At 51.9% G+C, this 26,840-nt stretch overlaps 1 protein-coding gene across 3 annotated transcripts in view; it reads right to left on the reverse strand.

Annotated features, from left to right (window-relative positions):
- Positions 1-26,840, reverse strand: part of LOC122471525 (katanin interacting protein) — a 194,466-nt gene that overhangs the window by 51,719 nt on the left and 115,907 nt on the right. For 2 of the 3 annotated variants that reach the window (XM_043560244.1, XM_043560245.1), the window contains exons 10-15: positions 22,223-22,395; positions 20,912-20,977; positions 19,382-19,497; positions 17,914-18,016; positions 13,727-13,942; positions 1,408-1,545 (exon numbers count right to left, since the gene is read on the reverse strand). In XM_043560244.1, the coding sequence (XP_043416179.1) occupies positions 1,408-1,545; positions 13,727-13,942; positions 17,914-18,016; positions 19,382-19,497; positions 20,912-20,977; positions 22,223-22,395 (812 nt within the window). The remainder of the gene's footprint in view (positions 1-1,407; positions 1,546-13,726; positions 13,943-17,913; positions 18,017-19,381; positions 19,498-20,911; positions 20,978-22,222; positions 22,396-26,840) is intronic. The other variant, XM_043560246.1, reaches the window with a different exon arrangement.

A 26,840-nucleotide genomic window follows, 5' to 3' on the forward strand; every position in this document is an offset into this window, starting at 1 on the left:
CTTTTCTACCTTGGCTCTGTGCTATTGTCTCTTTCCGCCACAGCTCAGTTGTGTGCTCCGAGCCCCTTCCCTGAGCTCTCCCAGCCTGATGCAGGCTCCCTCCACGTTCCAGGGGCTACAGTCTAGACAGGCCAACTCCAGCCCAACGATGAGTTTGCTTTGACTGTATAGTGGTTTCAAAGGAATTTCAATTAGCTGTTGACATTTACAAACCAGAAAGGCTCCTATCAAATTCCAAATTCCCAGCTCCCTGGGAATGTTCAGATGACCTAGCAGCACTGGCTGGCATTCCTATATGGCAGCCATTAACTGAAGCTGAAAAGTGGCTTTCCCTTTACCTAAAGCATGTGCTTACCAGTTCGCCACACTCCCCACCATGCCCTGCCGTCTCTTTTCGCAATATTGAAGCTGAGGACCGGTTTCCATCATTCGTCTCCCTTGCATTATTGCTCCCCTGAGAACAAGTTGGAAGGGAGAGCAGAGCAATTCTTGTCCCCATGTCTGTCATAAGAGGGGAAACAAGTCACGCACTGAGTTCCCTGCTGAGTTCCTGGGCTTCCTGTTTGAAACCCTGGGCACTCTGCAGTCACCTCTATCAAGGCCTTCAGCACGCTGCGTCCTATTTTTACAATTACTTGTCTGCCAGCTTTTAGACCAGGAGTACCTCCTGGACAGGGACTGGGTCTGTGCTACCAATGTCCTCCGAACTGATCAGGAAAGGCCGATGGTACATATGCTCAACAATAAATGTCGAATGAAGAAATAAATACAAACGAGAGCATGAAAAAACAGCCCAGAGAAGAAAGAAAGCATAAGTGCCCGGAGGTAGGAGGTGGTGTGGGGGTAGAAAGGAGGACAGGGATGCTGAAACCGGGGGGACAGAGGAGCACAGAGGTTAAGAGCCTCACTGTTCAGAGTGGGGTTCTCACCCCAGGGACACTGGCACAGCTGGATGCAAAATCTTGGGCTCTGCTCCAGACCCGCTGAATCGGAACCTGCATTTTAGCAAGAGTCCCGGTAAGGTATCGCAGATTAAGGTCTGAGAAGCCCTGGCTAAGTGAACGGGCCCAGAGTCTGACTGCGTGGGTTCAAATTCTCACTGTGATGCTTCCTTGCTGTGTGACTTGGGGCATGTCACACAACCTCTCTGTGTGTCTGTTTCTTATCTATTAACATTGAGCCCCAGTTCCGGCAAAGGGCGGCCACACCTGCCAGCTGAGGCCCTGCTCCTGGTGGCCCCAACCATGCAGTGTGAAATGCACCACCAGGCATTCTGCAACAGGCAGGAAGGGCCGCAGTGGGGCCTCCGCGTACCCATTTTGCAACTTCAGCACTCAGGCTGTTGGACAGCGCTAAAGTGCTTCCGTCAGTCAAACGCCCAAGGAGTAGTCGGGGGCCCTTACTTACACCATCAGCTGTCCAGTAATTCCAAACCTTGATCTTGGCTAGATCAAAGTCGTGCAGCCGGCTCGTGTTGCGGATAACAAAAAAGAGCTGGAGCGGCGGGTGGAAGGGGCACGTCCACAAGGAGGGGTCTTTCTTGCTCTGAAACACCAGCAAGAGAGGGAAGTCGTTAGCCCATTTTCTGCCTCTCCCCGGTGTAAACAAGCTGAGGGCAGGAGGCTAGGCCTCCTCTCCGTAATCCGAGGTGGAGTCTTAGAGCTCAGCCGCCCGGACTGCACTTTGTAGCAGGTACTGACTCATCCCTGGCACAGGCTGGCTCGAGGGCCTCTCTGCTCTGCCATTCGGACTGAATTTAAAATGCAGCGGGCTTTATTCTAATTGATCTAATCAGCTCTGGGGAGATGGCTGGGGATGGGGAGTGAGAGGGGAAGGGAGGTTGGGAAAAGAGCCATCACTTGTGCTATTCATTAACCTGGCAAACAGAGCCTTTGGTTTTCTTTTGTAAAAACCCTGTAGAATTAAAAACATTTAAAAAATAGAAAAGGAAGAAAAGAAACCGGTGCAGGCACTGGGACGGGGCTGTGGCACCGAGCCTCAGGATTTGCTCTGTTCCCTGGCAGGGTTTCCAGGCCTCAGGACCCCAGAGTGTGGTTTCCGCCCACCGGTGAGGCTGCCAAAGCCGCTCTCAAGGCCAGAGGAGCAAGGAAGCCCTGCTGCCGTGTGCATTTTGCACCAACAAAATTCCATGCCACAGGTGCTTTAGGTGCAGGTGGAAAAAGCCAAATCTGGGGACTCTTCTCAGCCCCAGCTGCCTCCTGTTCCGTCTCTTTGGATACCTCTTTTACGTTCTGTCCCGAGAAAACTCACAGCTGCTCCCCAACAGCCCCCTGCAGGCTCGGCCTCAGTGCCTTTGCACAGGCTGGGCCTCTGTTTGCAATACTCTTCCAGCCCCTCCCTCCCAGGGAAATTCAGCCCAAATGTGCTGTCACGCCCACAGTCACCCCTTCCCTGTCACCATCACTCTCTCCTCCAGGCACCTAGGGTTCCTTGCAGTGCCTAAGGTTAGCATTTTACTCAGTGTCCCACAACCACCTGTTTTCCAGTCCAGGTCAGCCCTCCACACACTTGACTGTGAGCTCAAGGGAAGCGTCTGTGTAGAGTTTCCACACGGTTCCCTGGCACATGGTAGATGCCACAGAATCTTTGTCGAATGAATGAATGAATGAATGAATGAAATTTACCTCCTAATAGCTGTCTTTTCATTGCAACTAGAGAAGAGGCTATAAACTCATCTGGCCTGCCTAGCTATTTTGTTTGGCTCATGAAGTATTCAAAAACACTGTTGCCAACATTTAAAGATGGGGAGATTTCGCCTTTCCCTCCAGAGCTAGTGTGTGGACGGGCAAGATGCAGGGCAACACAGGGCCCCTAACAGCTGCTGGCTGGGGCCTAGGGCACAGCTCCCATGGCCGGGCCGGCTGGGGCTCTCGGGCACCCCCGTCCCCACAGCTCCCTACAGTTTTAGAGTTTTGTTTTTTTTTGTTTTAAATTTTGAGAGAGAGAGGGAAAGAGTGTGTGTGAGCTGGGGAGGGGCAGGGAGAGAGAGAGAGAGGTGGGCAGAGGATCCGAAGTGGGCTCTGTGCTGACAGTGGGGAGCCCGAGGCAGGGCTGGAACTCATGAACCGTGAGCTCATGACCTGAGCCGAAGTCAGATGCTTAAGTGACCCACCCAGGCACCCCAGCTTACAGTTTTAGTCTCACACCTACTTCTCTTTCCAGGTTATGCCCCTCTCTGGCCCCTGCGGGCAATTGAGTCTAGGGTCCCCACCTAGTGGCTGACAGCTGCAGTAAGTCCCATCTGCCAACATAACCACCACATCTCTGATACCAGTGAAGTTGTCCCTTTCACCTAAACGGAGCACCGCCGTGTATTTGAGAAGGTCTCAGCAGACTCCTGTCACCAGGACCAGGCCGGCTACTTGACACAGCCCGGGGAGGAGACTGGCCGACGCTGGGGTTTTGCTGCCCCCCAGGAGATGCGAGGCCCAGGCTCCAGCTGCGGGGGGAGAACAAAGCTGGCTTGTTCCAGTGACAATGGTGCCTTTCAGGAGGGAGGAGGTTGCTTTTGTTAAGGGGGAGAGAGGGGTTCAAGGGGTTCTGACTTATTCCGGCCAAGTTTCTCAAGCTCTGCAAGAACTTTTAGTGCTCTGGGCAGCTGCAAGGGGTCAGGAGACCACATTTCAGCTTCCAACGGGTGAATCTCATTCATTCCCCAAGTTGGGGCCTAAACTGGGTCGCTGTGGTTGCTTGACAAAGGAAGAGTCTGAAGGCTGACCCTTAGACACGGGCGAGGGGACTGTCATTGATTTCCCATCACATTTCTGTCAGCAGGAGGGATAACAGGAGGACTAAGTGGGAATCATGGTGTTCAAAGTCAAAGAACATTAACCTGCGGGTAACTCAGGGCCTCATTAGCAGACAGAGTCTCTGAGATGAAGGCTGATGGGAAGCCGTTGAGGGCTGGCCGAGGCATGCTGCGCGAACCCCCGGATGCCAGGCCAGCAGGCCGAGCGTCTGCTGCACCTGTCCATCACAGGCAGTAACAGAGACGGCAGAACAAGAATCAGGGTTCCCTCTTGCCGCTGCTGTGACCTCACTGGGTTCTCTCAAAGCCCTGGGAGGGGACGAGTGCTGTAACCCTCCCGTCACAGCTCAGCAAGGGAGCAAAGGGTGTGGCTCGCCTCAGTGGTGGAGTAAGGATGTACACCTACTTTAATCCATTAATTCATGCTGTCTTAGTTTGTATTCTCTCAGAAGCAGACCCCCGAGTCAAGGATTTGAGTGTCAGGAGATTATTTGGACACCAAAGGAGCATGGGGAAGAGGAGAGGAGGAAAGGCATTCCATAAAGAGTGTGTTACCAAGAGAGCCCGCTCCTGTGGCATCTGGAGCTCAGTGCCACCAGGGAATCTGGGAGCCAGAGCAGAACGTGCCCCGGAGCAACTCCACCCCCGGGACAAGGGAGCTCGGGTATTCATACCCCAATGCCCACCAGCGTAGGTTGAGGGCTGCTCCTGGGGGCTCCATTCCCCACCGGTTTGGGCCCGCTGCACGGGAGGCAGAGTGGGCCCCGGAGGCCAGAAAAGCAATCCTCCGTCAGAGAATTATCAGTGGGAAGTACAGCCAGCACGCACAGACGTGGGAAGGGCCAGAGGGCCGGGGAGGCTCTCACAGCGTCTGTTACCCATTTGCTCAATACAAATACCCTCCTGTGGGCAGGTGCCAAACTACAGTCAGGGGTGGGTGGCGGAGCCTGGCCCACCAGGTCCCAGCTCTGCACTGGTCGGGGAAGCAAACAAGTAATACTGCCAGGAAAAAAAACCCAAAAACAAAGACAAACCCCAACCAGGCAGGGATAAATTCGACAAAGAAAGTAAGAGTGAATTCTTAATGGCCAATGGAAGGGCATTTTTAGAATGGACGGTCAGGGGAGACAGGAGGTCCCTTTCTCATTCCTAATTAAGGTGCTTCCCTCTTCCAGAATTAACCTAATACAGATCTACCCCCTTCAGGGATATGCTGGACTGCCCTCAGAAGTAGCCCCAATTTAATAAATTATCATAATCAAAAGGAACAAGCTATGGACACACACAGTTTGGATGGATGTCAAAGGCATTATACTGAGTGGAAAAAGCCAGTCTCAAAAAGATTACATACAAGATGATTCCTTTTATATAGCACTCTTGAAGCGAAAACAGATCAGCGGTTGCCAACGTTAGGGATGGGTGTGTGGGGGGTTATGGCTGTAAAGGGTTGCGAGGGGGAATCCCTCTCTGGTGATGGAACTGTTGTATTTTGTGTTTGTGTATTTTGATGGGGTGGTGGTTACATGAATCTACACATGAGTGATAACATTGCATAGGACTCATACGCACACACACACGAATGTGTGTACAAAGGTGTGCACCTGATACTAATGTCAATTTCCTGGGTTTGATAATGTACTACAGTTATACAGAATGTTAGCACTGGGGGACGCTGGTGGGCAAGGGCACAAGGGACCTCTCCATACTTTTTTTTAAAAAATGGAGATATACTTCACATATATATAAAGTCACCACCTTCAAGTATGCAATTCAGCGGGTTTTGTTTTGTTTAGTATATTTCAAGGTTGTGTCACCATCACCACTATCTTTTTCCAGCATACTCAAAGAACTCGATACTCAATGTGTGGCCTGCCGGGTCTGGGTTCTTCCACATCCCATAATGTTTTCGAAGGTTCATCCTTGTTGCGGTAACAATCGGCGCTTTGTTCCTTTTTACAGCCGAGTAATATTCCATTGTATGGACGTACCACATTTTCTTTATCCATTCATCTGTGGATAAACATTTGAGTTGTTTCCACCTTGTGGCTATCATGAATGATACTGCCATGAACATTGGTGTGTAAATTTTTGTAGGAACACATTTTCCGTTCCCTTGGGTCTGCACCTAGGAGTGGAACTGCTGGGTCATAGGCTAACTCTACACTTAACTTTTGGAGAAACGGCCGAACTATTTTTCACCACGGCCGCACCACTTTACTTTTGTATTCCTGCCAGCGAGGCATGGTTTTTCCACATGAGTTGCCAATACTTTATTCTTTTCTCTTTTCTTTTTAAAAACTGTAACAACCTGGTGGGTATGAAATGATACGTCTTTGGGGTTTTGATTTGCATTTCCCTAATGACTAATGATGTTGATAGCATCTTTCCTGTGCTTCTGGGCCGTGTATGTCTTCTTTGGAGGAAAGTCTATTCTGAGTGCTTTGGTCATATTTTCATGTGGTTGCTTGTCATTTTGTTGTTGAGTTTCAGATTTCTTTTCTTTATATATTCTGGATGATAGACCCTTATCAGATATACGATTTGCAAATATTTTCTCCCATTTCCTAAGATGTCTTTTCAAGTTTCTTGATGAATGTCCTTTGAAGCAAATGTGTTTTAAATTTTGATGAAGTCTGTTATCTATTTTCTTCTTTTGTTGCTTGTGCTTTCCGAGCCATATGTAAGACCTCAGTGAAAAGCTCAAGGGTATGAAAATTTATACCTGTGTTTCTTCTAAGAGTTTTACAGCTTTAAAAGCTTTAAAAGTTCTAAGGTCTTTAATCCACCGAGTTAGTTTTTGCAGATGATGTTAGGGTAGGAACCCAACTTCGTTCTTTTGCATCAGCAATCCAGTTTGTCCCGATATCATCTGCTAAAAAATGATTTTTTTTTCTCCACCCAATAGTATTGGCATCTTTGTTGAAAATCAGTTGCCTGTAGAGGCACCTGGGTGGCTTAGTCGGTTTAGCTGGTTAAGCATCCGACTTTGGCCCAGGTATGATCTCATGCTTTGTGAGTTTGAGCCCTGTGTCGGGCTCTGTGCTGACAGCTCAGAGCCTGAAGCCTGTTTTGGATTCTGTGTCTCTGTCTCTTTCCGCCCCTCCCCCATTCTCACGCGCTCTCTCTCTCTCTCTCTCTCTCTCTCCCTCAAAAATAAATAAACATTAAAAAAAGAAAAGAAAATCAGTGGACTGCAGATGTATGGGTCTATTTCTCTATCAATTCTGTTCCATTGATCTATATATATGTCTATCTCTATGCCAGTACCACAGTCTTGATTACTGTAGGTTGGTTTTGAAATTGGAAGAGTGAGTCTTCCAACTTCCTTCTTTTCCAACATAGTTTTAGCTATTCTGGGTCCCTTGAACTTCCATATATATTTTAAGATCAGCTTATCAATTTCCACAAAAAAAGGCAGTTGGAATTTTGATAGGATTGCATGGAATCTGCAGATAATTCAGGGAGCGTTGCCATATCAACAGTATTCCGATCTGTGAACATGAAATGTCTTTTCATTTATTTGGGTCTTCTTCAATTCCCACCAACAGTATCTCATACTTTTCAATGTACAAGTCTTTCACTTATTTGGTGAAATTTACTCTTAAGTATCTTTTTTTTTTTATGCTATTTTAAAACAGATTTTTTTTCAGGGCACCTGGCAGCTCAGTCGGTTAAGTGTCTGACTCTTGATGTTGGCTCAGGTTATGATCTCATGATCTGTGGGACTGAGCCCCGTGTTGCACTCTGCACTGACACTTCAGAGCTTGCTTGGGATTCTCTCTCTCCGCCGCCCTCTGCCCTTCCCCTGCTTGCGCGCGTGCTCTTTCTCTCTCTTGAAAGAAATAAACATTGGGGCGCCTGGGTGGCTCAGTCGGCTGGGCGTCCGACTTCAGCTCAGGTCACGATCTCGCAGTTCGTGGGTTCGAGCCCCGCGTTGGGCTCTGTGCTGACAGCTCAGAGCCTGGAGCCTGTTTCGGATTCTGTGTCTCCCTCTCTCTCTCTGACCCACCCCGTTCATGCTCTATCTCTCTGTCTCAAAAATAAATAAACGTTAAAAAAAAAATTAAAAAAAAAAAGAAAGAAAGAAACATTAAAAAAATTTTTTTAAAAACAGATTTTTTTTCCCCTTAGTTTCCTTTTTCAGATTGCTCATTGCTAGGGTATAGAAATACAACTTTTTTTTTTTTTTTGTATATTAGTCTTTTATCAACTTGCTGAACAGGATTTTAGTTTATCAGTAGTTTTTGTGGATTCTTTAGGGTTTGCTATCTGTAAGATCATATCACCCACAAATATAGTTTTACTTCTTTCTTTCCAACCTCTTATTTTTCTGTTTATTTACTTATTTGAGTTTTTATTTGTTTGAGAGAGAGACAGCACACGTGGAAGAGGGGCACAGAGAGAGGCGGAGAGAGAGAACCCCAAGCGGAGCCCAATGCGGGGCTCCAACTCATGAACCATGAGATTATGACCTGAGCTGAAGTCGGATGCTTAACCGACTGAGCCACCCAGGGGCTCTTTATTTCGTTTTCTTGCCTAACTTCCCGGGGAAGAATCTCGAGTACAATGTTGAACAGAAGTGGTGGAAGCAGGCATCCCTGTCTTGTTCCTGATCTTAGTGCAAAAGCTTTCAGTCTTTTACCAGCATGATGCGAGCTGTGGGTTTTTACAGATGCCCTTATTAGGTTGAGAATGTTTCCTTCTCTTCTTGGCTTGTTTGTGGTTTTTATCATGAAAGGGTGTTGAATTTTGTCAAATGCTCCTTCTGTATCTATTAAGAATGTTACATGACTTTTTCCCCTCTATCCTATCAACATGTTGTATTATATTGATCCGTTCTCATATATTGAACAACAAACCATGCATTCCCGGGATCAAGTCCACTCGGTTTCAACGTATAAATCTTTCTATGAACTGGGAGACTTGGCTTGCTAATGTTTTGTTGACGATCTTCACGTTATATTCATAAGGGCTGTTGGTCTATAGTTTTCTTTTCTTGGGATGTCTTTGGCTTTGTGATCAGGGTCAGACTGGTCTCATAAAATGAGTTTGGAAGCCTTCCCTCTTCTTCATTTTAGAAGAGGTTGTGAAGGATTGGTGTTAATTCTTCAAATATTTGGTATGACTCACCAGTGAAGCCATCTGGTCCTTGGTTTTTCTTTGTTGGAAGTTTCTTGGATTATTAATTCAATCTCTGTACTTGCTATAGGTCTAGCCAGATGGTCTATTTCCTCTTCACTCAGTCTTGGTGATTTGTGTCTTTCTAGGACGATGTCCATTTCGCCCGGGATATCTTTATTTGTTGGCATAAGATTGTCCAGAATATTCCCTAACCATCTTTTTTTCCCTGTCAGGTAGACTAATGTCCCTTCTTTCATTCCTGATTTTAGTTATTTGAATCCTTTCCCCTCTTTCCTTGCTGATCTAGCTAAAGTTTTGTTAACTTTGCCGATCCTTTCAAAAAACCAACTTTTTGGCTTCACTGATATCCCTTTATTTTTCTCTTCTCTGCACAAGGTTTTTGTTTTGTTTCGTACTGTTCACAATTTCCTGCGATTCTACGATTGTTTCCAAACAGAAAAGTACAAAAAAATGTATTGTGAACATTTATGTGCTGGGGATGTAGCATGGTGAGGACAAGAATGTATAGCTGAGTGGGGGGAGAGGGGAAGACAGATAATAAATGAGTGAACGAGACCACGTCTTAATGTGAGAAGCGCCCTGAAGAAAATGAAAGAACAGGATGTGACAGAGGCAGGTGGGGAAGACTGGGGTGGTGTGAGAAAGAGTCCTCCACACAGGAGTCAGGGAAGGGCTTGCTGAGAAAGCGGTATTTGGGCTGAAATTCAAATGAAGAGAGAGGAGGTAGCCACATGACACCCTGGAGGAGGGAAGTTCTGGGCAGGGACCAGAGATGCAATGAGCTTCAAGCGTCAGAAGAGCAGAAGGCAGCCTCTGGCTGCTGGAGCCCCGGGGCCCGAGGCAGTAGAGGGAGCCGAAGGCCCGTTCACAGACAGCCTCCCAGGCCACGGGAGGCATGAGATTTCACTTCGAAGTATACTGGGAAGTCATGGCTGGGGCTTTAAGCAGGGGAGGGGGTGCAAGCTGACATTTGTAAAAGATCACTTTGGTTACAGAGCAGAAAATGGAGCAGATGGGGCCAGAAGAGAAGACGAGGAGACAGGAGGCCATTTAACAGTGGGCACGGGGTGAAGGCGACAGACCCGGGCTCTGTATTGCAGGAGGAATCAACAGGACTTTCTGGTGTCCTGGAAGGTGGCAGGAAGGGGTCGGGGCAGTCAAGGGAGACTCTTAAGAGGTTAAGAGGTGGCCTTAGCAGCAAAGCAGACAGCAACGCCATTTACTGAGCACAGGAATCTTGTAGGCGGGAGAGACGTGGGTAGTGCAGGGGAATGAAAAGTTAGGTTTCAGATCACTGAAGTCTGGGATGTCCAGTAGGTGCCCGACAAGAGACGCCAAGCAGGAAGTTGGCATTTAAATCAGGAACTCAGAGAGGCAGGCAGGCCCTGGCATATCCATCTAGAATCATCTTGAAGCCACGGGCCTGGGCGAAGCCAATAAGAGAGCTGGCATGGGCACAGAGGGGAGCCGGGCCTGCACTAAGCGTGGGGCACCCCCGTATCTTCCGGCAGCCCCCAGCTCTCTTCCACTGAAGCAACTTCTCTTCTGAACCCAGACTCCACTCTCGGTTACCTGCTGGTCAGATTTCAGCCGAGCTCCCTGACTCCGTGGCAGTATGGCCCGGGGCAGGTCCCTAGTCCTCCCCGAGACTTGGTTTCTCATTTAATCAAATGTGGGAGAGCAGCCCCAGGTTCATGTGAGCATCGCACGAGGGACGTCTGAGGACTCCGGCTAGCACACTGTGGGGCTAAACCCCTGCGAAACCGGGTGGTCCGGAGAGGCTGCGTGTGTTGGTAGTCCCGGACCTTGTACGTAGGAGGACCGTCGGGGAGACCCCATGCCAGGACGGCAGAGGGAATCCAGCCTGCCCACAGCTGGGCCTGGAGACCCAGTAGCCCAGGAGGAGATGGCTGCCTCATGTCCCAACCTCAGGGTCAAAAACTTAAAACCCCAAGCCCACCAGAACCATGGGCTGGGCTTGTCCCTGCCGTCACATGGCAAAGCTCACCAGCCTCTGCTAAGCGGAGGAAAAGGAACAGTAATTGTAGAAACTGGCGGCCATCAGGGGCGCTGGGGGGGGCTCAGTCGGTTAAGCATCTCACTCTTGGTTTCGGCTCAGGTTATGATCTCAGGGCTTCGTGGGTTGGAGCCCCACATCGGGCTCTGTGCTGGCAGTGAGGAGCCTGCTTGGGATTCTCTCTCTGTCCTCTCTCTCTGCCCCTCCCCACCTGGCACTGTCTCTGTCTCTCTCAAAATAAACAAATAAACTTAAAAAAAAAAAAACTGGCCCCCACCAAATCCAATGATGTTTTTACTGCTCCAGGATGCTCTGTTCTGTGCAGCAGGCTTCCAAAGTGCTGCTGCTCTGTGCACAAGGGAGACGGGAGAGGGGTGCCTACAGACTCGAAGCAGGAAGCAGAGCAGGAGAACCCAAGGCCAGAGCATCCCAGTGGCTGTGACCTATGGGACCTGTTTCTTTCAAGGTCACGGAGCTGCCGATCTTAGAGGGCTGTCACCACCCAGTCTAGCCCCATGGACGGGTAGTGTCTCTCAGAGACCTAGCATCTATCCTGCCTTCCCTTCAGTAACAACCCTGAATCTCCTCCAGGGAGAGTTTCTCCCTGCCCCGCTGTGGCATCTCGGGGTAACTGGCATCACGGTGGCCACTTTCCTAGCCAGGGTCACCCATCAGCCTTCCTCTCCTGCGACCGTGTTATCCACAGCAGGGCGACAGGATGACAAACCAACTAACGCACGCTGCCCCCCGCCGCCCCCAAAAAAGACCACACCCTTGGTGCACATCCTGGATGCTGCCTAGAACCCCAACATGACCACGGGGTCCTCTGGCCTGGGTGACAGCGAGTCTTCCCAGCTACCCAAAGGCTTGCAACAAAGTCCTTTGTTAGAAATTTGCTAAAGTGAGCCAGACTCCAGTTTCTTTTGCAGACAAGTAAGAATCGTATGGGTTATCCGTGCTCTCCAGTTCGATTTTACGGGGGGCGGGGGGTGCGCGGGCAGGGGGGGGCGGGGGGGGCAGAGAAACTGAGTCTCTGAGAAGGCAGGTAAGTTGCTGAAGTCAAAACCAGAATGCGGGTCTCTAGAACGGAGGATTCCCAAGCTGCTTTTTGTACTTCCTCTTCTTTAAATGGGAATGATATCTCTTCTTAGTGGTATTAATATTATTACCAATAAAACAACAAATATAACAAGGGCTGGTGTTTTGGAGCCCTTAGGAAGAGCCAGCCACGGTGCTGAGCTTTTTATAGTTATGCTCGCTCCCCACAACATCGTAGCAAGGTAAGTTCCATTATTACGCCCATTTTACAGATGAGGAAGCTAAAGCAGAGGTCAGGTGAGTTGCCTGTGCTCATGAGGCTGTAAACGGTAAGCTTCGAGCACGGGCCTTTCTGCTTCTTGAGCCTGTGTACTGCTGGGTTTAAATAAGGTTATATGGATGATAGCCCGTGCCTGGCACCAGGTAAGAACTGAACATGTGGGCGCTGATTTCATTTTCAATACATTTTAAAAAATTTACAATTGTTCTTTGGAACGGATAATACAGGTGCTTGGCGGGAGATTTACAAGGTGCCAACAAGGCCCCAAAGGAAGTCCTCCTATCGCCTCTGTGCCTTGCCCACCCGGTTCTATGGCCCAGAGGCAAAGTCTGTCCCCAGGTTCTCAGGCCCCTCCTGGGGGCGAAGCACCGCATAGTAAAGACATGCTGCTGGGCGGCCTACCTCAGCTTAGCTCCCAGTCTCTGTGTCCAACTTGCAAGTGGAAAGAGGAGAAAATGCCAGTGCTTGCCCTTCCTTCCCTCCTTCCTTCCTTCCCTCCCTCCCTCCCTCCTTCCTTCCTTCCTTCCTCCCCTCCTTCCCTCCCTCCCTCCTTCCTTCCTTCCTCTCTTCCCTCCTTCCCTCCCTCCTTCCTTCCTTCCTCCCTTCCCTCCTTCCCTCCTTCCTTCCTTCCTTCCTTCCTTCCTTCCTTCCTTCCTCCCCTCCTTCCCTCCCTCCTTCTTTCCTTTTTTGACTATTAGATATTTAAAGGGCAGGAACATTCAGGGCACCTGGGTGGCTCAGTCAGTTGAGCATCTGACCCCTGATTTTGGCTCAGGTCATGATCCTAGGGTTGTAGGATCGAGCCCCATGTTGGGTTCCTTGCTCAACATGGAGCCTGCTTAAGATTCTGTCTCTCTCTCTCTCTCTCTCTCCCTCTGCCCCTCCCCTGCTCATGCATGTGCACACTCTCTCTCCCCCCAAAATAAAATGAAATAAAGGACAGGAACGTGTGATGTGTGTTGGGTGTGTACTTGATATTTGTTGGGAAGCAGGACTGGGGGGCGGGGGGATGCTGTGGACATGGGCCCTGGGCCAGGCTGCAGGATGTGAACGTGGCCCCACCACCTTCTGGAGGTGTGACCTTGACCAAGTCAATATTCTTCTCCAAGCCTCTGTTTCTTCATTGATAAAATAAAGGCATTGACCTCAATGACCCCCAAGGTTCCATGTTTGGTGGTGACTGTGGCAAACTGCAGGGTGGATAGAAGGAGGTGACTTGGCTCCTCTTTGGGCCCTATTCTCCCAAGAACAAGCCCAGGGATCTGGGAATGAGCTGGGGGATGGCTCGGGGGCCCTCACCCACACCTTTCCCTCACGTTCCTTCCGCTGTGCCTGAATGAATGATGATGGACAACTATCTTCTTCCCCTCCCCATACCTGCACCCCCCCCATCTGCATCACAGACTTATCGTGGGCAGAGAAAATGCATCAAAACACAAGGCCAAGGCTCACTGTAGTTTCAAGCACCGCCTCCACTTACAGCTAAGTTCCTATTGACCAGGTGGCCCAGGTCCCCGGGCGTGTCCGTGTTCCGGATATCCACGTCATGGGGCGACACGTAAAGCTTTGTGTTGTTCCGGTCAAAGAACTCAACTTCCGTGAGACCCACCCAGGACGTATGGCCCCAGTTGGACAGGATTTCCATGGTCACGTAGACGGCATCTTCGATCTCTCCGCCTCTTGTTCTCAGTTTGTCCTTAACAGATAAAAATAATGCTAACGGGTCAAAACACGACAGGCTGGATTCAGCTCACCACTACACAACAGGTTATTTAGCCACTCGGTGCCTCAGTTTCCCCATCCATACAATGAGGATAAGAACAGCACCCATTAAATATAGTTATTACAAAGATTAAATGAGCTCATATTTGAAAAGCATTTGAAACAGTTACTGTGAATCCTGGCAGTTGGTATTTCCGTAAGAGTTTGCAAGTAACAAAAAAATGTTTAAAAGGCATCAGATTGTGGCTGAATGTGCTTTTCTCTTCCTCATTACCAAGTGTTCACGGCCTATCGGCTGAGTTGGGGAAGGTGTTGTGGGCTCAATTGTGTCCCCCACCTCCCCAAATTCATATGCGAAAGCCCTAACCCCAGTACCTGAGCGTGTTCCTATATTTGGAGACACAACCTTTAAAGAGGTAATTAAGTTAAAATGAGGCCGTGAGGGTGGGCCCAAATCCAATGTGAACCATGTCCTTAGAAGAAGGGGAAATCTGGGGGCTCCTGGGTGGCTCAGTCGGTTAAGCGTCTGACTCTTGATGTCTGCTCATGACGAGATCTCACGGTTTGTGAGTTTGAGCCCCACGTGAGGCTTTGCAACGATGGCACGGAGCCTGCTTAGAATTTTCTCTCCCTCTACCCCACTCATCCTCTCTTTCTCTCTCTCAAAATAAATAAATTTTAAAAATTAAAAAAAAAGGCGGGGGGAGGTGTAAATCTGCCCGGGAGAGACACCAGAAATGCTCATGCACACAGGAAAGATGGTGTTGAGACACAGCCAGAGGACGGCCATCAGCAAGGCAGGAGAAGAGGCCTCAGGAGCCATCAAACCTGCCCACACCTTGACCTTGGACTTCAGCCTGCAGAACTTGAGAGAAATACATCTCTGCTGTTTAGGCCACCACTCCATCTGAGGTGTGGCTACCCTAGCAAATGAATTCAGATGACACCATCTCTCTGACAATCCCGTCACGGAGACTAAGTGAGATACGGATACTGGGGGAAGTCCCTGTCATGGGTCCTGGCCCCCCGTGTGTGCTCCCTGAGTGTCCACTTCCTCCCATGTTTTCCCTTCACTGATTTTAGCTCTGCCTCCTTCGTGGGCTGCTTTCCGGTCCGAGGCCTCGTGAATGCCATCAATAAACAGCCATGCTGTGGAATGGCTTCCCGAGGCCCCTTCGGGCCCCGACTGCAGTGCTGGTCGCCACGGATCAGTCCCTCATAAAATGGTGCATTCCCTGCGTGCACATGCCCTCTGTTAATTAGCACTGGTAATCTGCAATGGTTCTGTGAGCAGGGAGTTGAGCAAATGAACAGCAACTGTTCCCTACTTACTTTTTTAATTAATAGCCAGCGAGACGTGCCATCGCCCTCAGCGTGTGTTTGGACGAGCCTTGATGGCCACGCGACGGGGATGGGGACGGGGAGGGAGGGAGGTCAGCTCCCAGCTCCCAGAGGGAACACAGGGCCCGCTCTTACCAGCAGACCCCGCAGGCACCGCCTGCTCTGGGCAGAGCCGGGTGGGACCCTGGCCAAGGCCCTCTGCCGCCCTGGGCCCGAGTCCCAAACGCGAAGGACAGTGATGAACCGAAGCCGGCCTCGCTCAAGTGGGGCGGCGGGGGTAGGGTGAGGAGGCTAATGAGCCGCTCCGCCAGGTTCACCTTGGCTGCCGGCAGCAGGGGGAGGTCCAGATGGGAGGCGAGCTGCCTCGCAGAGGGGCCGGTGGATCCCACAGCCCGTGCAATCTAAAATGTGCGACGTCCTGCAGCGGGGCTTCTAAATGAAGCAGCCGGAGGGTCTACTGACTAAGGACGCGTCACAACCTGCCAGCATCTCGAGTCGATGGCCCCCCTGCTCCTGACTCGCTTGATTTAGGATCCTTCGTGGGGGTCTAAGGTAAATGCGGGTTGGCCGCTCCGGGTCTCCGCACTCCCTGCCCTCCTCTCTCGTGTCTCTTCTCAGCCATGACGATGGTCCTAGAGGGGGAAGGACCCCTTCTCAGTCCAAGGAGGAGCCCGACTGCTCCAATGAAATAGCGTGGCCTGTCCCCTGAGCCACCGAGGGGTGGGGGTGGGGGGGTAGCTCTGTGATGGGTACGTGACCCAATCTCAGTTCTGTGCGTGGAAGAAATGCTCTTCGCTCCTGACTGTAGGGCCCGAGGCGATGAGGGCAAGAGGCGGTTACCACTCTAGCTTTTGAGGGGTCCCAGGGAGACAGCAGAGCCGGGCCTGGGTGCTGAGGTGGGGACGGAGCTCGAGGAAGCGGCTGGCATTGTGGAGACACAGCACTAGCTGCTGGGTTGAGCCCCAACTGGTCCCCACTGTGGCGTTTGTTACAACAGTCTTTCATTTCCTTCGCTTCGTTGTAGAAGTCCGTTTGCCCTGGGTTTTCTGTTTCCTATAAAAAGACTTGATCAACCCAGGCTCTTTTTAACGTGGCTGACGCTTTATCACACTTAGGATCTTCATGGCTGAGAAAGCCACTGTTCCGTGTGGGCGGCAGGGGTGGGGGTGGGGGGCAAAGCTTTGACTCCTCTAGATTTCTCTAGACGTCAGACTTTCAATGGGTATTTGCCGGATCCTCCTCGCCTTGTGCCAGGCACTGAGGTGCCCACCCTCACAAAACGTTTTGTCCTCACAGCAGCCCATGGCTGTGGACTATTTACCCCGTGTGACAGCGACACCCCACGCAGGATCGGAGAGCTTAAGAGGCTGGCCTCAGGTCACATGCCGTCTAGATCATGGTTGCAGACTCAGAGCCAGACTCCGGTCTAGGCCCGGGCAGGGGGCGGGGGGGGGGGGTGGTGGTGGTTTCTGCCGTCACAGGAGTTTGACATGTGGCTCTCAGAGGGCTTTGAGTTAAGTCCTCATCGGCCAAGCGGAGGGTGGGTGACCGCTGTGCTGAAGAATCACAAGAGAGGCTGGACTCAACGAGGACAAACATCACCTTTTGCAGTTAACTGATTATATCCTTAACGTTTTCATTCTGCGTAACCTCCATAACAATAATTCCCCTCCTTTGATACTACTGCTCTGTGCCGATATATCATACCTTCCCGATTAACTCCGTTATCATGAGACGTTTATGTTATTTCCGGTTCTTTTTTTTTTTTTTTCCTCATTCTTCCCTACTTCCAATCATTCTGCAACAGACATCTTCGCGCCTATAGCTTTTTCTCGCTGTGGAGTGATTTCCTGAGGGGGTGGGGAAGCGGGATCGCTGGGCTGGGAGGACATTAAGTATTTCTGCGGCTCTTCTTAAACCCGGTCTTTGGGCTTTTCAAGAGAGTTCCTTCCACCCGTTCCTATTGCTGCCAGCTGGGTAAGCCTGCTGTAACCCTGCAAGTCCAGAGCCTATCATCGAAAATAATCTGCAAACTCAGATATCAAATAGGACATTAAGGTTGCTCGAATCTGCATTCCTTTTTAAATTTTTTATGTTTATTTTATTTTGAGAGAGAGAGCGCGCGCGCCAGTAGGAGAGGGGCATAAAGAGAGGGAGACACAGAATCCGAAGCAGGCTCCAGGCTCTGACCTGTCAGCACAGAGCCCGATGAGGGCCTCGAACTCATGAACCGTGAGATCATGACCTGAGCTGAAATCAGATGCTTAACCCACTGAGCCACCCAGGCGCCCCTGAATCTGCATTTCTGGATTACCAGCGATGTTGGACATTTTCCTGTGGGTTTACATGCTATTTTATATTTTGCCTTTTGTGTGGACAGGCTCCTCTCTGCTGCAGCATTTAGTGCCATCACATGTACATCTGGGTGCTGGGCAGGAGGAGGATGGAGACTCGGGCAGAGAGAGGTGAAGTTTACCACTGTGGCAGCCATCCCCCCCCCCCCCGCCCTGCAGAGAGATAATTGCCCCGAGGGGCCCTTCCTCCCTGCCCTTTCGCGCGAGATGCTGGATGCATCTGGAAACCCCCAGAAGCCGAGCATCTCACCTCTGGATCCGGCACTGGCTCCTCTGTCGGTGAAACAGCCCTGCTGAGGCGGACAGAGTCGCTTTCGATGGCCTGGAGGACTTTCAGAAGCCTTTGCTGTTGTCTGAAATGTGATTTGGTTTCAGCAAACGGGTGGTAACAGATGGTATGCAACAGAGAGCGTGCCCGTCAGGGCCCCGCACTGGCTTTTCTATTTCAGAAGAAGCAGCGGTTTGAGGAGAGAGTACCCGCCCCGCACGCGGTTCAAAGGCGCACACAGGCTGTTTCCCCGCTTTATCATAACCACACAATTCGTGATCAAAGAAGAGGAAATCGGGGCAAGGCAGCCCGCAGACTCCCTCGGCTGGGCAGGGGCTGGAGCAGCGGGGTGGCAAAGGACAGCAGGCGGGCGGAATCCAGTCCGCAGCCTGAGAGCTCAGCATGGTTTTTACCTTTTGAAGGGTTGTTAAGACAAACAAACAAACAAAAAGTGAAAAGCCCTACTCACTAGGGCATTCGCTGTGTGGCCCTTTGCTAAACACACGTTTGCCACTCCCGGCCTAGAGACTCACTTTGTACCTCTTGCTTCTGAGGATGCGGGCGTTCCCAGCTCAGCAGAGTGTGGTTTGCAAATGCACCCCACGCGTGTGCGGTTTAAGGCTGCGGAGCCGCAAGACCCCGGAGCACCAAGGATCTTGAGGGTGGAAAATGCGGCTCCCGGTGGGGGGTGTGTGTGCTGCCTATAAACAGGACCACATCGGGTGTGAGGTCGCCTCTGGCACCAGCCCGCGGGCGCAAGGGGAACCAGCGAGGGCTTACTTATGGCCACAGTGATGCACGGCCATGGTTTCCAGGCTCTGGGGTCTGTAGACTCCTAGAGGGATGGCTGGAATGGCCTGTTCAGAGTTTTTCTGCAAATAGGGGGAAGGAAACTCCTCTGCGGTGGACACAGACCCGGAGGGTGCACAGCTTGGCCCGGAAATTCCTCTTTCGTGCAGTGGAGAAAAAGCCCTCATCCCTCTCCGGGCTGCTGCGGTCCCCGGCGGGGGCCCCAGCTTAGTGCCCAGCACGCCAGCTGGATTTCGGCCCCCCTTGCCCCTCAGACAGGCACGGGCCTTCTGCATAGACCACAGCGCGTGCAGCCCCACATGCCAGCCGGGGCAGCGGGGCTGTGGGCCACGCTCACCCTCCACCCCCCAGGCCAGCACCCTCTTCTGCGTGGCGTACTTCTGGGGAGGCTTCTGAGGAGGATGAAGTCTTACACCGGGCTGGACCGAATCCAACAGGCGTAGACACGTTTGCCGGGAACACATCGAGTCCGTTCCGGGCTTTCGGGCTGGAGGGGGAGGGAGGCTAGAGTGCCAGGGGGCAGTTTTACGGGGTCTGAAAGAACACAGGAGGAGCAAAGCAAAACCTCAGCTAACGAGATCCTCATGGCTGCACTGCTGTGGGGCTCTCGGCTGTGTTTGGAAGCAGGCTCGGTACCTACCTGCTCCCCAGCAGGCCGATTCTGTCAATGGCTTCACGGACGACTGTGGTTCCCCCCGTGGCCCTGCACGGCTCCCGCGGGCTGGTCCTGCCGGTCGCCTCAGGGGTAGGAAGTGGCTGAGGACGGAGAAGCTTATTAGACAGGAGGAGGGAACAGGAATGAGCATAACAGCCTTTTCCCTGGGCTGATTAGATCCAGGATCCCTCCCCGCCCCACCTCCACCGGGGGCCATGATCTTTGCAAAGAGACAGACACGTCAGTTTCTTCTGATCCGGGAGGTCCCAGGAAGCAATCTCTTCAATCAGCTAAGGCAAACATTTTCTCTCCTCAAAGTCTTTCCCCAGCTCAATCATACCCCTGCTCTGTTTGCTACAAAGTAACCAGACTCCATGGAGCATTCCAGTAACATCCTTAGGGCCCTTTCATTTTTAATCCTCCTTCTCTTACATTTGTCATCTAAACTAGACACGTGCTCTGCTCTCTATCCGCAAGTGAGTTTAGTCGCCGGCAGCTCGGTGGGTTGGGGGTGGGGGGTGGTCGGGACATCCAGAAATCCCCGGCCGTGCGGCGGGCAGGGCCGCAGACTGGTCAGAAATGTCAGCTGGCAATGGCTCAGGATGACCGGGAAATAGAGACCAAGCAGGAGGGACGCATAAAGAAAACCACTATGGTGCTCTGGCGTCCTGCCCTGCCTGCCGCCCTCTCCCGTGGGCGCTTTCTCCTCCCCTCCTGGCCTCACTCTCTACCCCCTACCTTCTTGTGTCCCCCTTGTGTTCCCTCTTCCCCCCACCAGTCAGGCTTCTGTCTTCCCGCTCCTGGGTCAGGCTGGGCTCATTCCCACTTCAGAGGGTCTCCTGTTGCTTCCACCTGGACTGCTGTCCCCTGTTGTCGGCTCATTCCCTAAGAGACAGGGCTCAGCTCAAACGGCACCTTCCCAGGGGCTCCCTTGGACCACACTTTTGGAGGCAGCAACCATCTATGATCTTTTACCGTCATCTCTCTCTGAAAGCACCTTGTTTATTTATGGCTTTACTTGATTGTTTTCTGGAAGTTCCACGAGGCCAGGGGCTAATCTGACCTGATTTAGCCACTCTGTATTCTAAGCACAGGGCACAGACCTGTGCACAATCTAACAAAGACGTTTCTGGGTGTCCCATTAATAATTCATGGGTCCCCCTTGTGTCTATTTGCAGGGGCTGTCTTGGCTGAGATAGGTCTGAGTGACCTAGTAGATACAGACGTTATTTATTTATTCAGGATACTAAGATCTGTTTTTGTGTTGTCTTGTCGGGAAACCAAAACGTAACAAGGAGCTGGAGTCCCCAGGCCTGGGTGAATCCCGGCTTCCACTCGTAACCTCGGGCAAGCTGTGCCAGCCCGGGTCTCCCCATCTGTGAAATGGGCAGGACAGCTGCCCAGGGAACACAGTGAGTGTCTGCTGGGACCACGTAGGGAAAGCCCTGTGGAGGCCGCCGGGTGCCGTGGGGCACAGTGGGCACCGGGGTTTGCTGTGCTCGGGCCTTCACCAACCTCAGTGCTCTCTTCCTTCCCCTTCAGTAGACTGGTCCACGATTTTGCTGGTGGTCCCTCCGTGTCCTGGAATGAGGTAGTCACACGATCTGAGGTCACAACAAAGCCAGGCACTGTTGACTCCTCACTAATAGATGAGGGCACAGAGGCACGGGGGCTGTCTCGAGATCCTAGAGACACAAATGTCAGGGGCAGGGGGGCCCGGGGTGGCTCAGTCGGTTGAAAGCCCGACTCTTGATTTCAGCTCAGGTCATGATCTCACGTCACGGTCATGAGATCGAGCCCCGCGTCGGGCTCTGTGCTGACGGTGCAGAGCCTGCCTGGGATTCTCTCTCTCCCTCTCTGCCCCTGCTCTGCTCGTGCTCTCTCACACACACAAAGTAAATAAATAAACTTTAAAAAAAGTTGTCAGAGGCAAAGGAGTGAGCTTGAGGAAGACGGACAATAGGGTGCTGCTCGATGAACGCCCCAGAGGGCAGCCCCGAACAGAGCCTGGGGAGAAACCGGTGGTGTGGACGGGGCCCCAGGCCTGTGGGCAGGCACACCTCTGCGCCTTCCAAAGACGTGACCTGAGTGAGCCACCTTGCTCTCTGGGTGCCATCAGTCACATCTAGGAAATGGGGCGATGAGACCAGGCCTGTCCGTTTCTGGCCTACTGGGGGCAACGGGTAGGACAAACTACGATAAAGGGCTTCGGCCGGGGAGGCGGTTTCTCGGCTTCTGAGAAAGGATGTGTGCTCGGGGGCGTGTCCACAGCCTCCAGCTCCCGAAGCGTCCCTACTCCGCCCCACCATGTAGCTTCCTGCTTCTTGCTCAAAGCTGAAGGCAGTGGGCACCAACCCAAACCCCCGCAGGGCCATGGAGGTCTCCTGAACAGGTGCAGTGGGTCAGGGGCAGGACAACAGGAGGTGCTGAGGGCGGCGGAGGCCCGAGCGGCTCACGCTCTGGGGAATGAGGTCTTTCCGGAGAAGCCGGGGCTCTTGTCTACTCTATTCTTTCCCTCAGCCACCAGTTTGCAACCCTGGGCTGAGGTTTCCAGGGCTCGCCGGGAGGTCAGCAAGGATCAGAGGCAAACAGGCATTCCCCTTTGGCCTTCGGAAATAAACAAAGAATGGAAGGAAGGTGACGAAATGGGCACTTGGGTAGGTCAGTGAGTGACTGCGCATCCAGCAGCGGACGAGCAGCTAGTCTGAGGTCAGGGACGCCCACAACGTCTCTCCTCACCGCGTGCTCTTTGCAAATGCTGCTCAGACACCACCGGGTCCCTGAGTAGCCTCCTGTGTCGTCCCTCCCCTGCGCCCCAGAACGCACCTGCAGCGGGCTGCTGGGGGCCTCCCCCTTTCTGCTGAGGAGCGCCCTCTGCAGGGCCTCGTTCTCCACCTGGATGGCCCTGAGCACAGCCGAGGCATCTTCCTCTCGGTCCTCAGCCTCGCGCACGGGTTTCCGGGTTGCTGATAGGGGTCTCTCTCGTCGGCTCCCGGGTCCTGCAGGCAGAAAACAGGGGGTGCTCCTTTATATATGTATTATGTTATTGCATTCTCGGAGTGCAGCTCAAAAATCTATTAGACCCAAATTGAGAAGCACTCTATAAAACAACTGGCCTGTACTCTCCAAGAATGTCAAGGTCACGAAAGACAAAGAAAGCCTGGAGAGCTGTTCCAAATGAAAGGAGACTGGGCAGACATGGCAACAGAAGGCAGTGGCGATCCTGGCACTGGATCCCGGGTGGGAAAACACTGTCATAAAGGACATTATGGCAGCAAGGGGAGAAATCCCAGTACAGTTTGCAGTTTAGATAACGGTATTATATTAATGCTAAATATTCAGAATTCCCTAAGTGTAACTGTAAATGTAATGTAAAATGAATGAATGCCCCTAGTCTTAGGAGCTACACGGTGCAGTGTTCAGGGGTAAAAGGGGCCATCTCAGATGGTTAAAAAGCACACACACACACACACACACACACACAGGCACAGAGAGTACAAATATAAATCAACTAGGACAAGGGGTGCCTGGCTGGCTCGGTAGGAAGAGCCTGCAACTCTTTTTTTTTTTTTTTAATTTTTTTTTTCAACGTTTATTTATTTTTTGGGACAGAAAGAGACAGAGCATGAACGGGGGAGGGGCAGAGAGAGAGGGAGACACAGAATCGGAAACAGGCTCCAGGCTCTGAGCCATCAGCCCAGAGCCTGACTCGGGGCTCGAACTCCCGGACCTCGAGATCGTGACCTGGCTGAAGTCGGACACTTAACCGACTGCGCCACCCAGGCGCACCAAGAGCCTGCAACTCTTGAGTCACTAGTCGTGAATCCAAGCCCCACGACGGGCCTAGAGCTTACTAAGAGAAAAAAAAAAAAATCAAATCAACCGATCAATCAATCAGTCAATTAACTGGGACAAAATGTTAACAACCAGTGAGTCGGGTTGGAGGATATATGGAGTGTCGTTTGTACATCCTTGCAACTTGAAGAGTGAAATCGCACCTAAGTAAAAGTTGTAAAAAAAAAAAAAATTAACCCTCGCACAAAGTACCTATAAGCGAGAACATATGCTATCATGGAGACAGACGGGCATTTTGGAGTGTTTTGCTTTATTCTGTCTTGTTTTTCCACGGGTAACAAGAATTGCAAAGAATGTACATCTTAGTTGGAGAAAAAAGTATTGCGAAGCTGGGGTCGATTCCAGAAGTTCCAAGGAAAGAACAATCAGCTTCCCACAGTGTAAAGCGACATATGCTAACAGCACCCCGTGAGACTGGCCGGATGAAATAAATTCCGGGATACCCACCTAACAAGTACTTTGGAGCATAAAAAGAAACACATACTCAACTATCTGCAGATGGAATGAGATGATGGCCTGAACTTGCTTCCTAATCATCTGGGCACTGGCTGGGGATGTAGACGAAATGACACTGGCCACCAATTCATGATTGCCAAGGTCAGGTAATGGACACAACCGAGTCCCCATGACATCCTCCCAGTCACTTACGTGTGGACTCTTTCAATATTAAACAAACAAACAAACAAAAATCTCCATTTAAAAACAGAACTCAAGATGTTTCTATTGGAATGCTTAAAGATGCTTCTACCTGTGAATTTCATCCCCTTGGCAAATATTTATTGAGTGCCGCTGTGTCAGGCTCTGTCCTCAGCACTGGGGACACAGCAGTGACCAGACAGATCAAGAACCTCGCCCTTGTATAGTAAGACAACAAGCCGGAGAATAAGAAACAAAACAGAGTGTTAGACGTCAGAAAATGCTGTGGAAAAACAGGCAAAGCAGAACAGAGTGGGGCTGGAGGGTGGTGCTGTGCTCCAGGCACCAGTGAGGTGAGACCTGTGTGTGCTTTGTTACTGGAGCACCAAGGTGCAGCCAGGGAAACGGGTTCAGGAGGCCTAAGTGGGGGTGGTAGGGCCAGGTCACTCAGGGCCTTGCTCCGAGTGAAATGGGGAGCCACTGCAGGTTCTAGGGCAAGGGAGTGCTTGACCTGACTTAGGCGCTGAGTGGGGGACAGACTGAATGAAGGGAGGTGGAGGTGACAGCAGGGAGACCAGGCAGTGGCAGAGGCGGGACACAGGCTGCTCAGATCCCACGGACATAGTAAAGACAGGACCCAGGGATGTGGCTGGGGGAGAGGAACAGTTGAGCTGGGAAGGCTGTGGGTGGAGCAGGTTTGGGAGCAGAGAGCAGGGGCTCAGTTCGGACAGATTGGGTCCAAGATGTGATTCTGGCATCGGAGCGGAGCCGTCGGGTTGCGCGAACGCACCGTGCTGGAGACAGATGTGAATTCAACAGCACCGACTGGACCGCATCATTTAAGTGATGTCAAAGATAACCAAGTGGGAATTCACAGGTACGACCTCTTGGGATGCATAAAATAGCATCCCTCCATCTTTACGACCTTGGTAAACCATCCGGGTGGAGCACTGGGGGTTCCTGTTGGAGCGCGTGACCCTTCTGCTATGTTGTGTTACAGAACGTGGGGTCTGAAGCAGAGTTCTGGAAGCGACATCCAGAATGGCACTGGGAGGAGAGGCACGGAAACCCAGCAGCTCCGCTGGGCTGGCTTCCAGGACGGCCGGGCACTGGGTTGATGGGAGGCCGTGGGTTTTTATGGAAAAGCTAAACTAACATGAACAGTATCAGTTTCCACCAGGCACCCAGGGAGTGGCTGTGAATTTGAATGCCCTGGGCCGGGGACCACAGCCCAGCTCCAGCCAGCACCTACCATATAGGGCTACACTCCTTTTTTAAATTTTTTAATGTTTACTTATTTTTTAGAGAGAGAGAGAGAGAGACAGAGACAGAGACAGAGAGTGAGCGGGGGAGGGGCAGAGAGAGAGGGAGACACCGAATCCAAAACAGGCTCCTGGCTCTGAGCTGTCAGCACAGAGCCCGACGCGGGGCTCAAACCCACAGACCGTGAGATCATGACCCGAGCTGAGGTTGGACACTTGACCGACTGAGCCACCCAGGCGCCCCCATGTAGGTCTACACGCTTAGCGTCGCCTTTTTTTTTCCCCCCAAGAAAAGCTAGAATCAGAAATCTATGTGAAATCCCCTGAATTTCATGACATAGCCTGGTTTTTAAGACACCTTATGAAGGCCAACAGAACCCAAGGGGCTGGCCTACCCCAAGGCCACGACAAGTCCAAGCTGCTCTCCCACGAGGGTCAAGAGCACCCAAAGGAACCTCGCATGGCTGCAGATGGCCGGCCTGGGCCATAAACAGCAAGTGGGTCATTTTCTGACTTTGGCGTACTGTCCCCTCATCATTGCCCCGACGCCGCTCCTCAGGACAGGAAGGTAAGGGGCTGCTGGATAAGTGACCCGGGATTCTGCTCACCCCAGTCGAGGCTGCTTTATGGTCTCCCCTGGTTGCCCTTCTTCCCAGCGACCCAAACACCGAGCAGAAAGAACACAAGGGCTGGTAGCAGCTAGGGCTTAAGATGCTGATGGGGGTGGGGATCCTTGATGGGGGTGTGGAAATGCCCCCTTGGGGGGACGCAGGGGGCCTCGCGGGGCTCGGGTCCTGGAAGCAGCTGGGGGGAGGGGACTCGGTCTTGAGTTACACCGAAGCTAGAATTGAAAAATCCACACGGTCGCCCCAAGGGTGGCTGAAGCGGAAATGGGTTCCCGCAAGGCAAACGCATGAATGACGCAGGCTCTCGACCTTCCCTAGGCTGTGGAACGACACGCTGCTCTGGTAGAACAGCACAGCCCTGCCTCAGAGCGCACAGTCGTGGCGCAGGGACAGACACGGATCACGCAGGTGCACCGCGGACCTACCGGCAGGTGGGGGACAAGTGGCAGGGTAAAGGCTGGAGAGGATTGAGGGAGTGGACACTATTTGAGGCACCTGGTGAGGGAAGGCCACATCTGAGCGGAGACCTAAGGGCAGTGAGCCCTGTGAATACCCCTATGGCGGAGGGGGGGGGGAGGGGGCTTGCTCCTGGCCAGGGAACAGCAGGTGCCAAGGCCCTGAGGTGGGCTGGGCTTGGGGGTTGGGTTCTCATGCAGCCCCGAGGCCATGTCAGCCCAACGGGCCTCAAGCTACAAGCCGGGTGACTGGCACGATGATTTTTGTCAAAGGAACGTATGGAAAGTCGTTTCGACCCCAGAGCTTGTCGGTCTCGGTATTTGCGAAGAGCACCAAAGCAATGCCGTTTCCTCCATCAGCTGCAGTGCAGCAGAGCTAAAAAATTCAAGGCCCCTTCAGATGCTCTAGAGGATGCTATAAATAAGGGACCAAGGTCTATAAATAAGAGACAAGTGTGCCCAGGCTCTAACAGTGGGGGTGAGAACCCCCACGTTGGTGGAAGGCTCAGGCAGCACCAAGACCAGCAGAACAAAAGCTCCTTCTCCATTTCCTGCACGGAGCGCTTATAAAGTTGGTCTACGAGGAGCTGTGTGGTGCCCCTGCCTTGTT

This window comes from Prionailurus bengalensis, chromosome E3, assembly GCF_016509475.1.
Source record: "Prionailurus bengalensis isolate Pbe53 chromosome E3, Fcat_Pben_1.1_paternal_pri, whole genome shotgun sequence".
Classification (NCBI taxonomy): domain Eukaryota; kingdom Metazoa; phylum Chordata; class Mammalia; order Carnivora; family Felidae; genus Prionailurus; species Prionailurus bengalensis.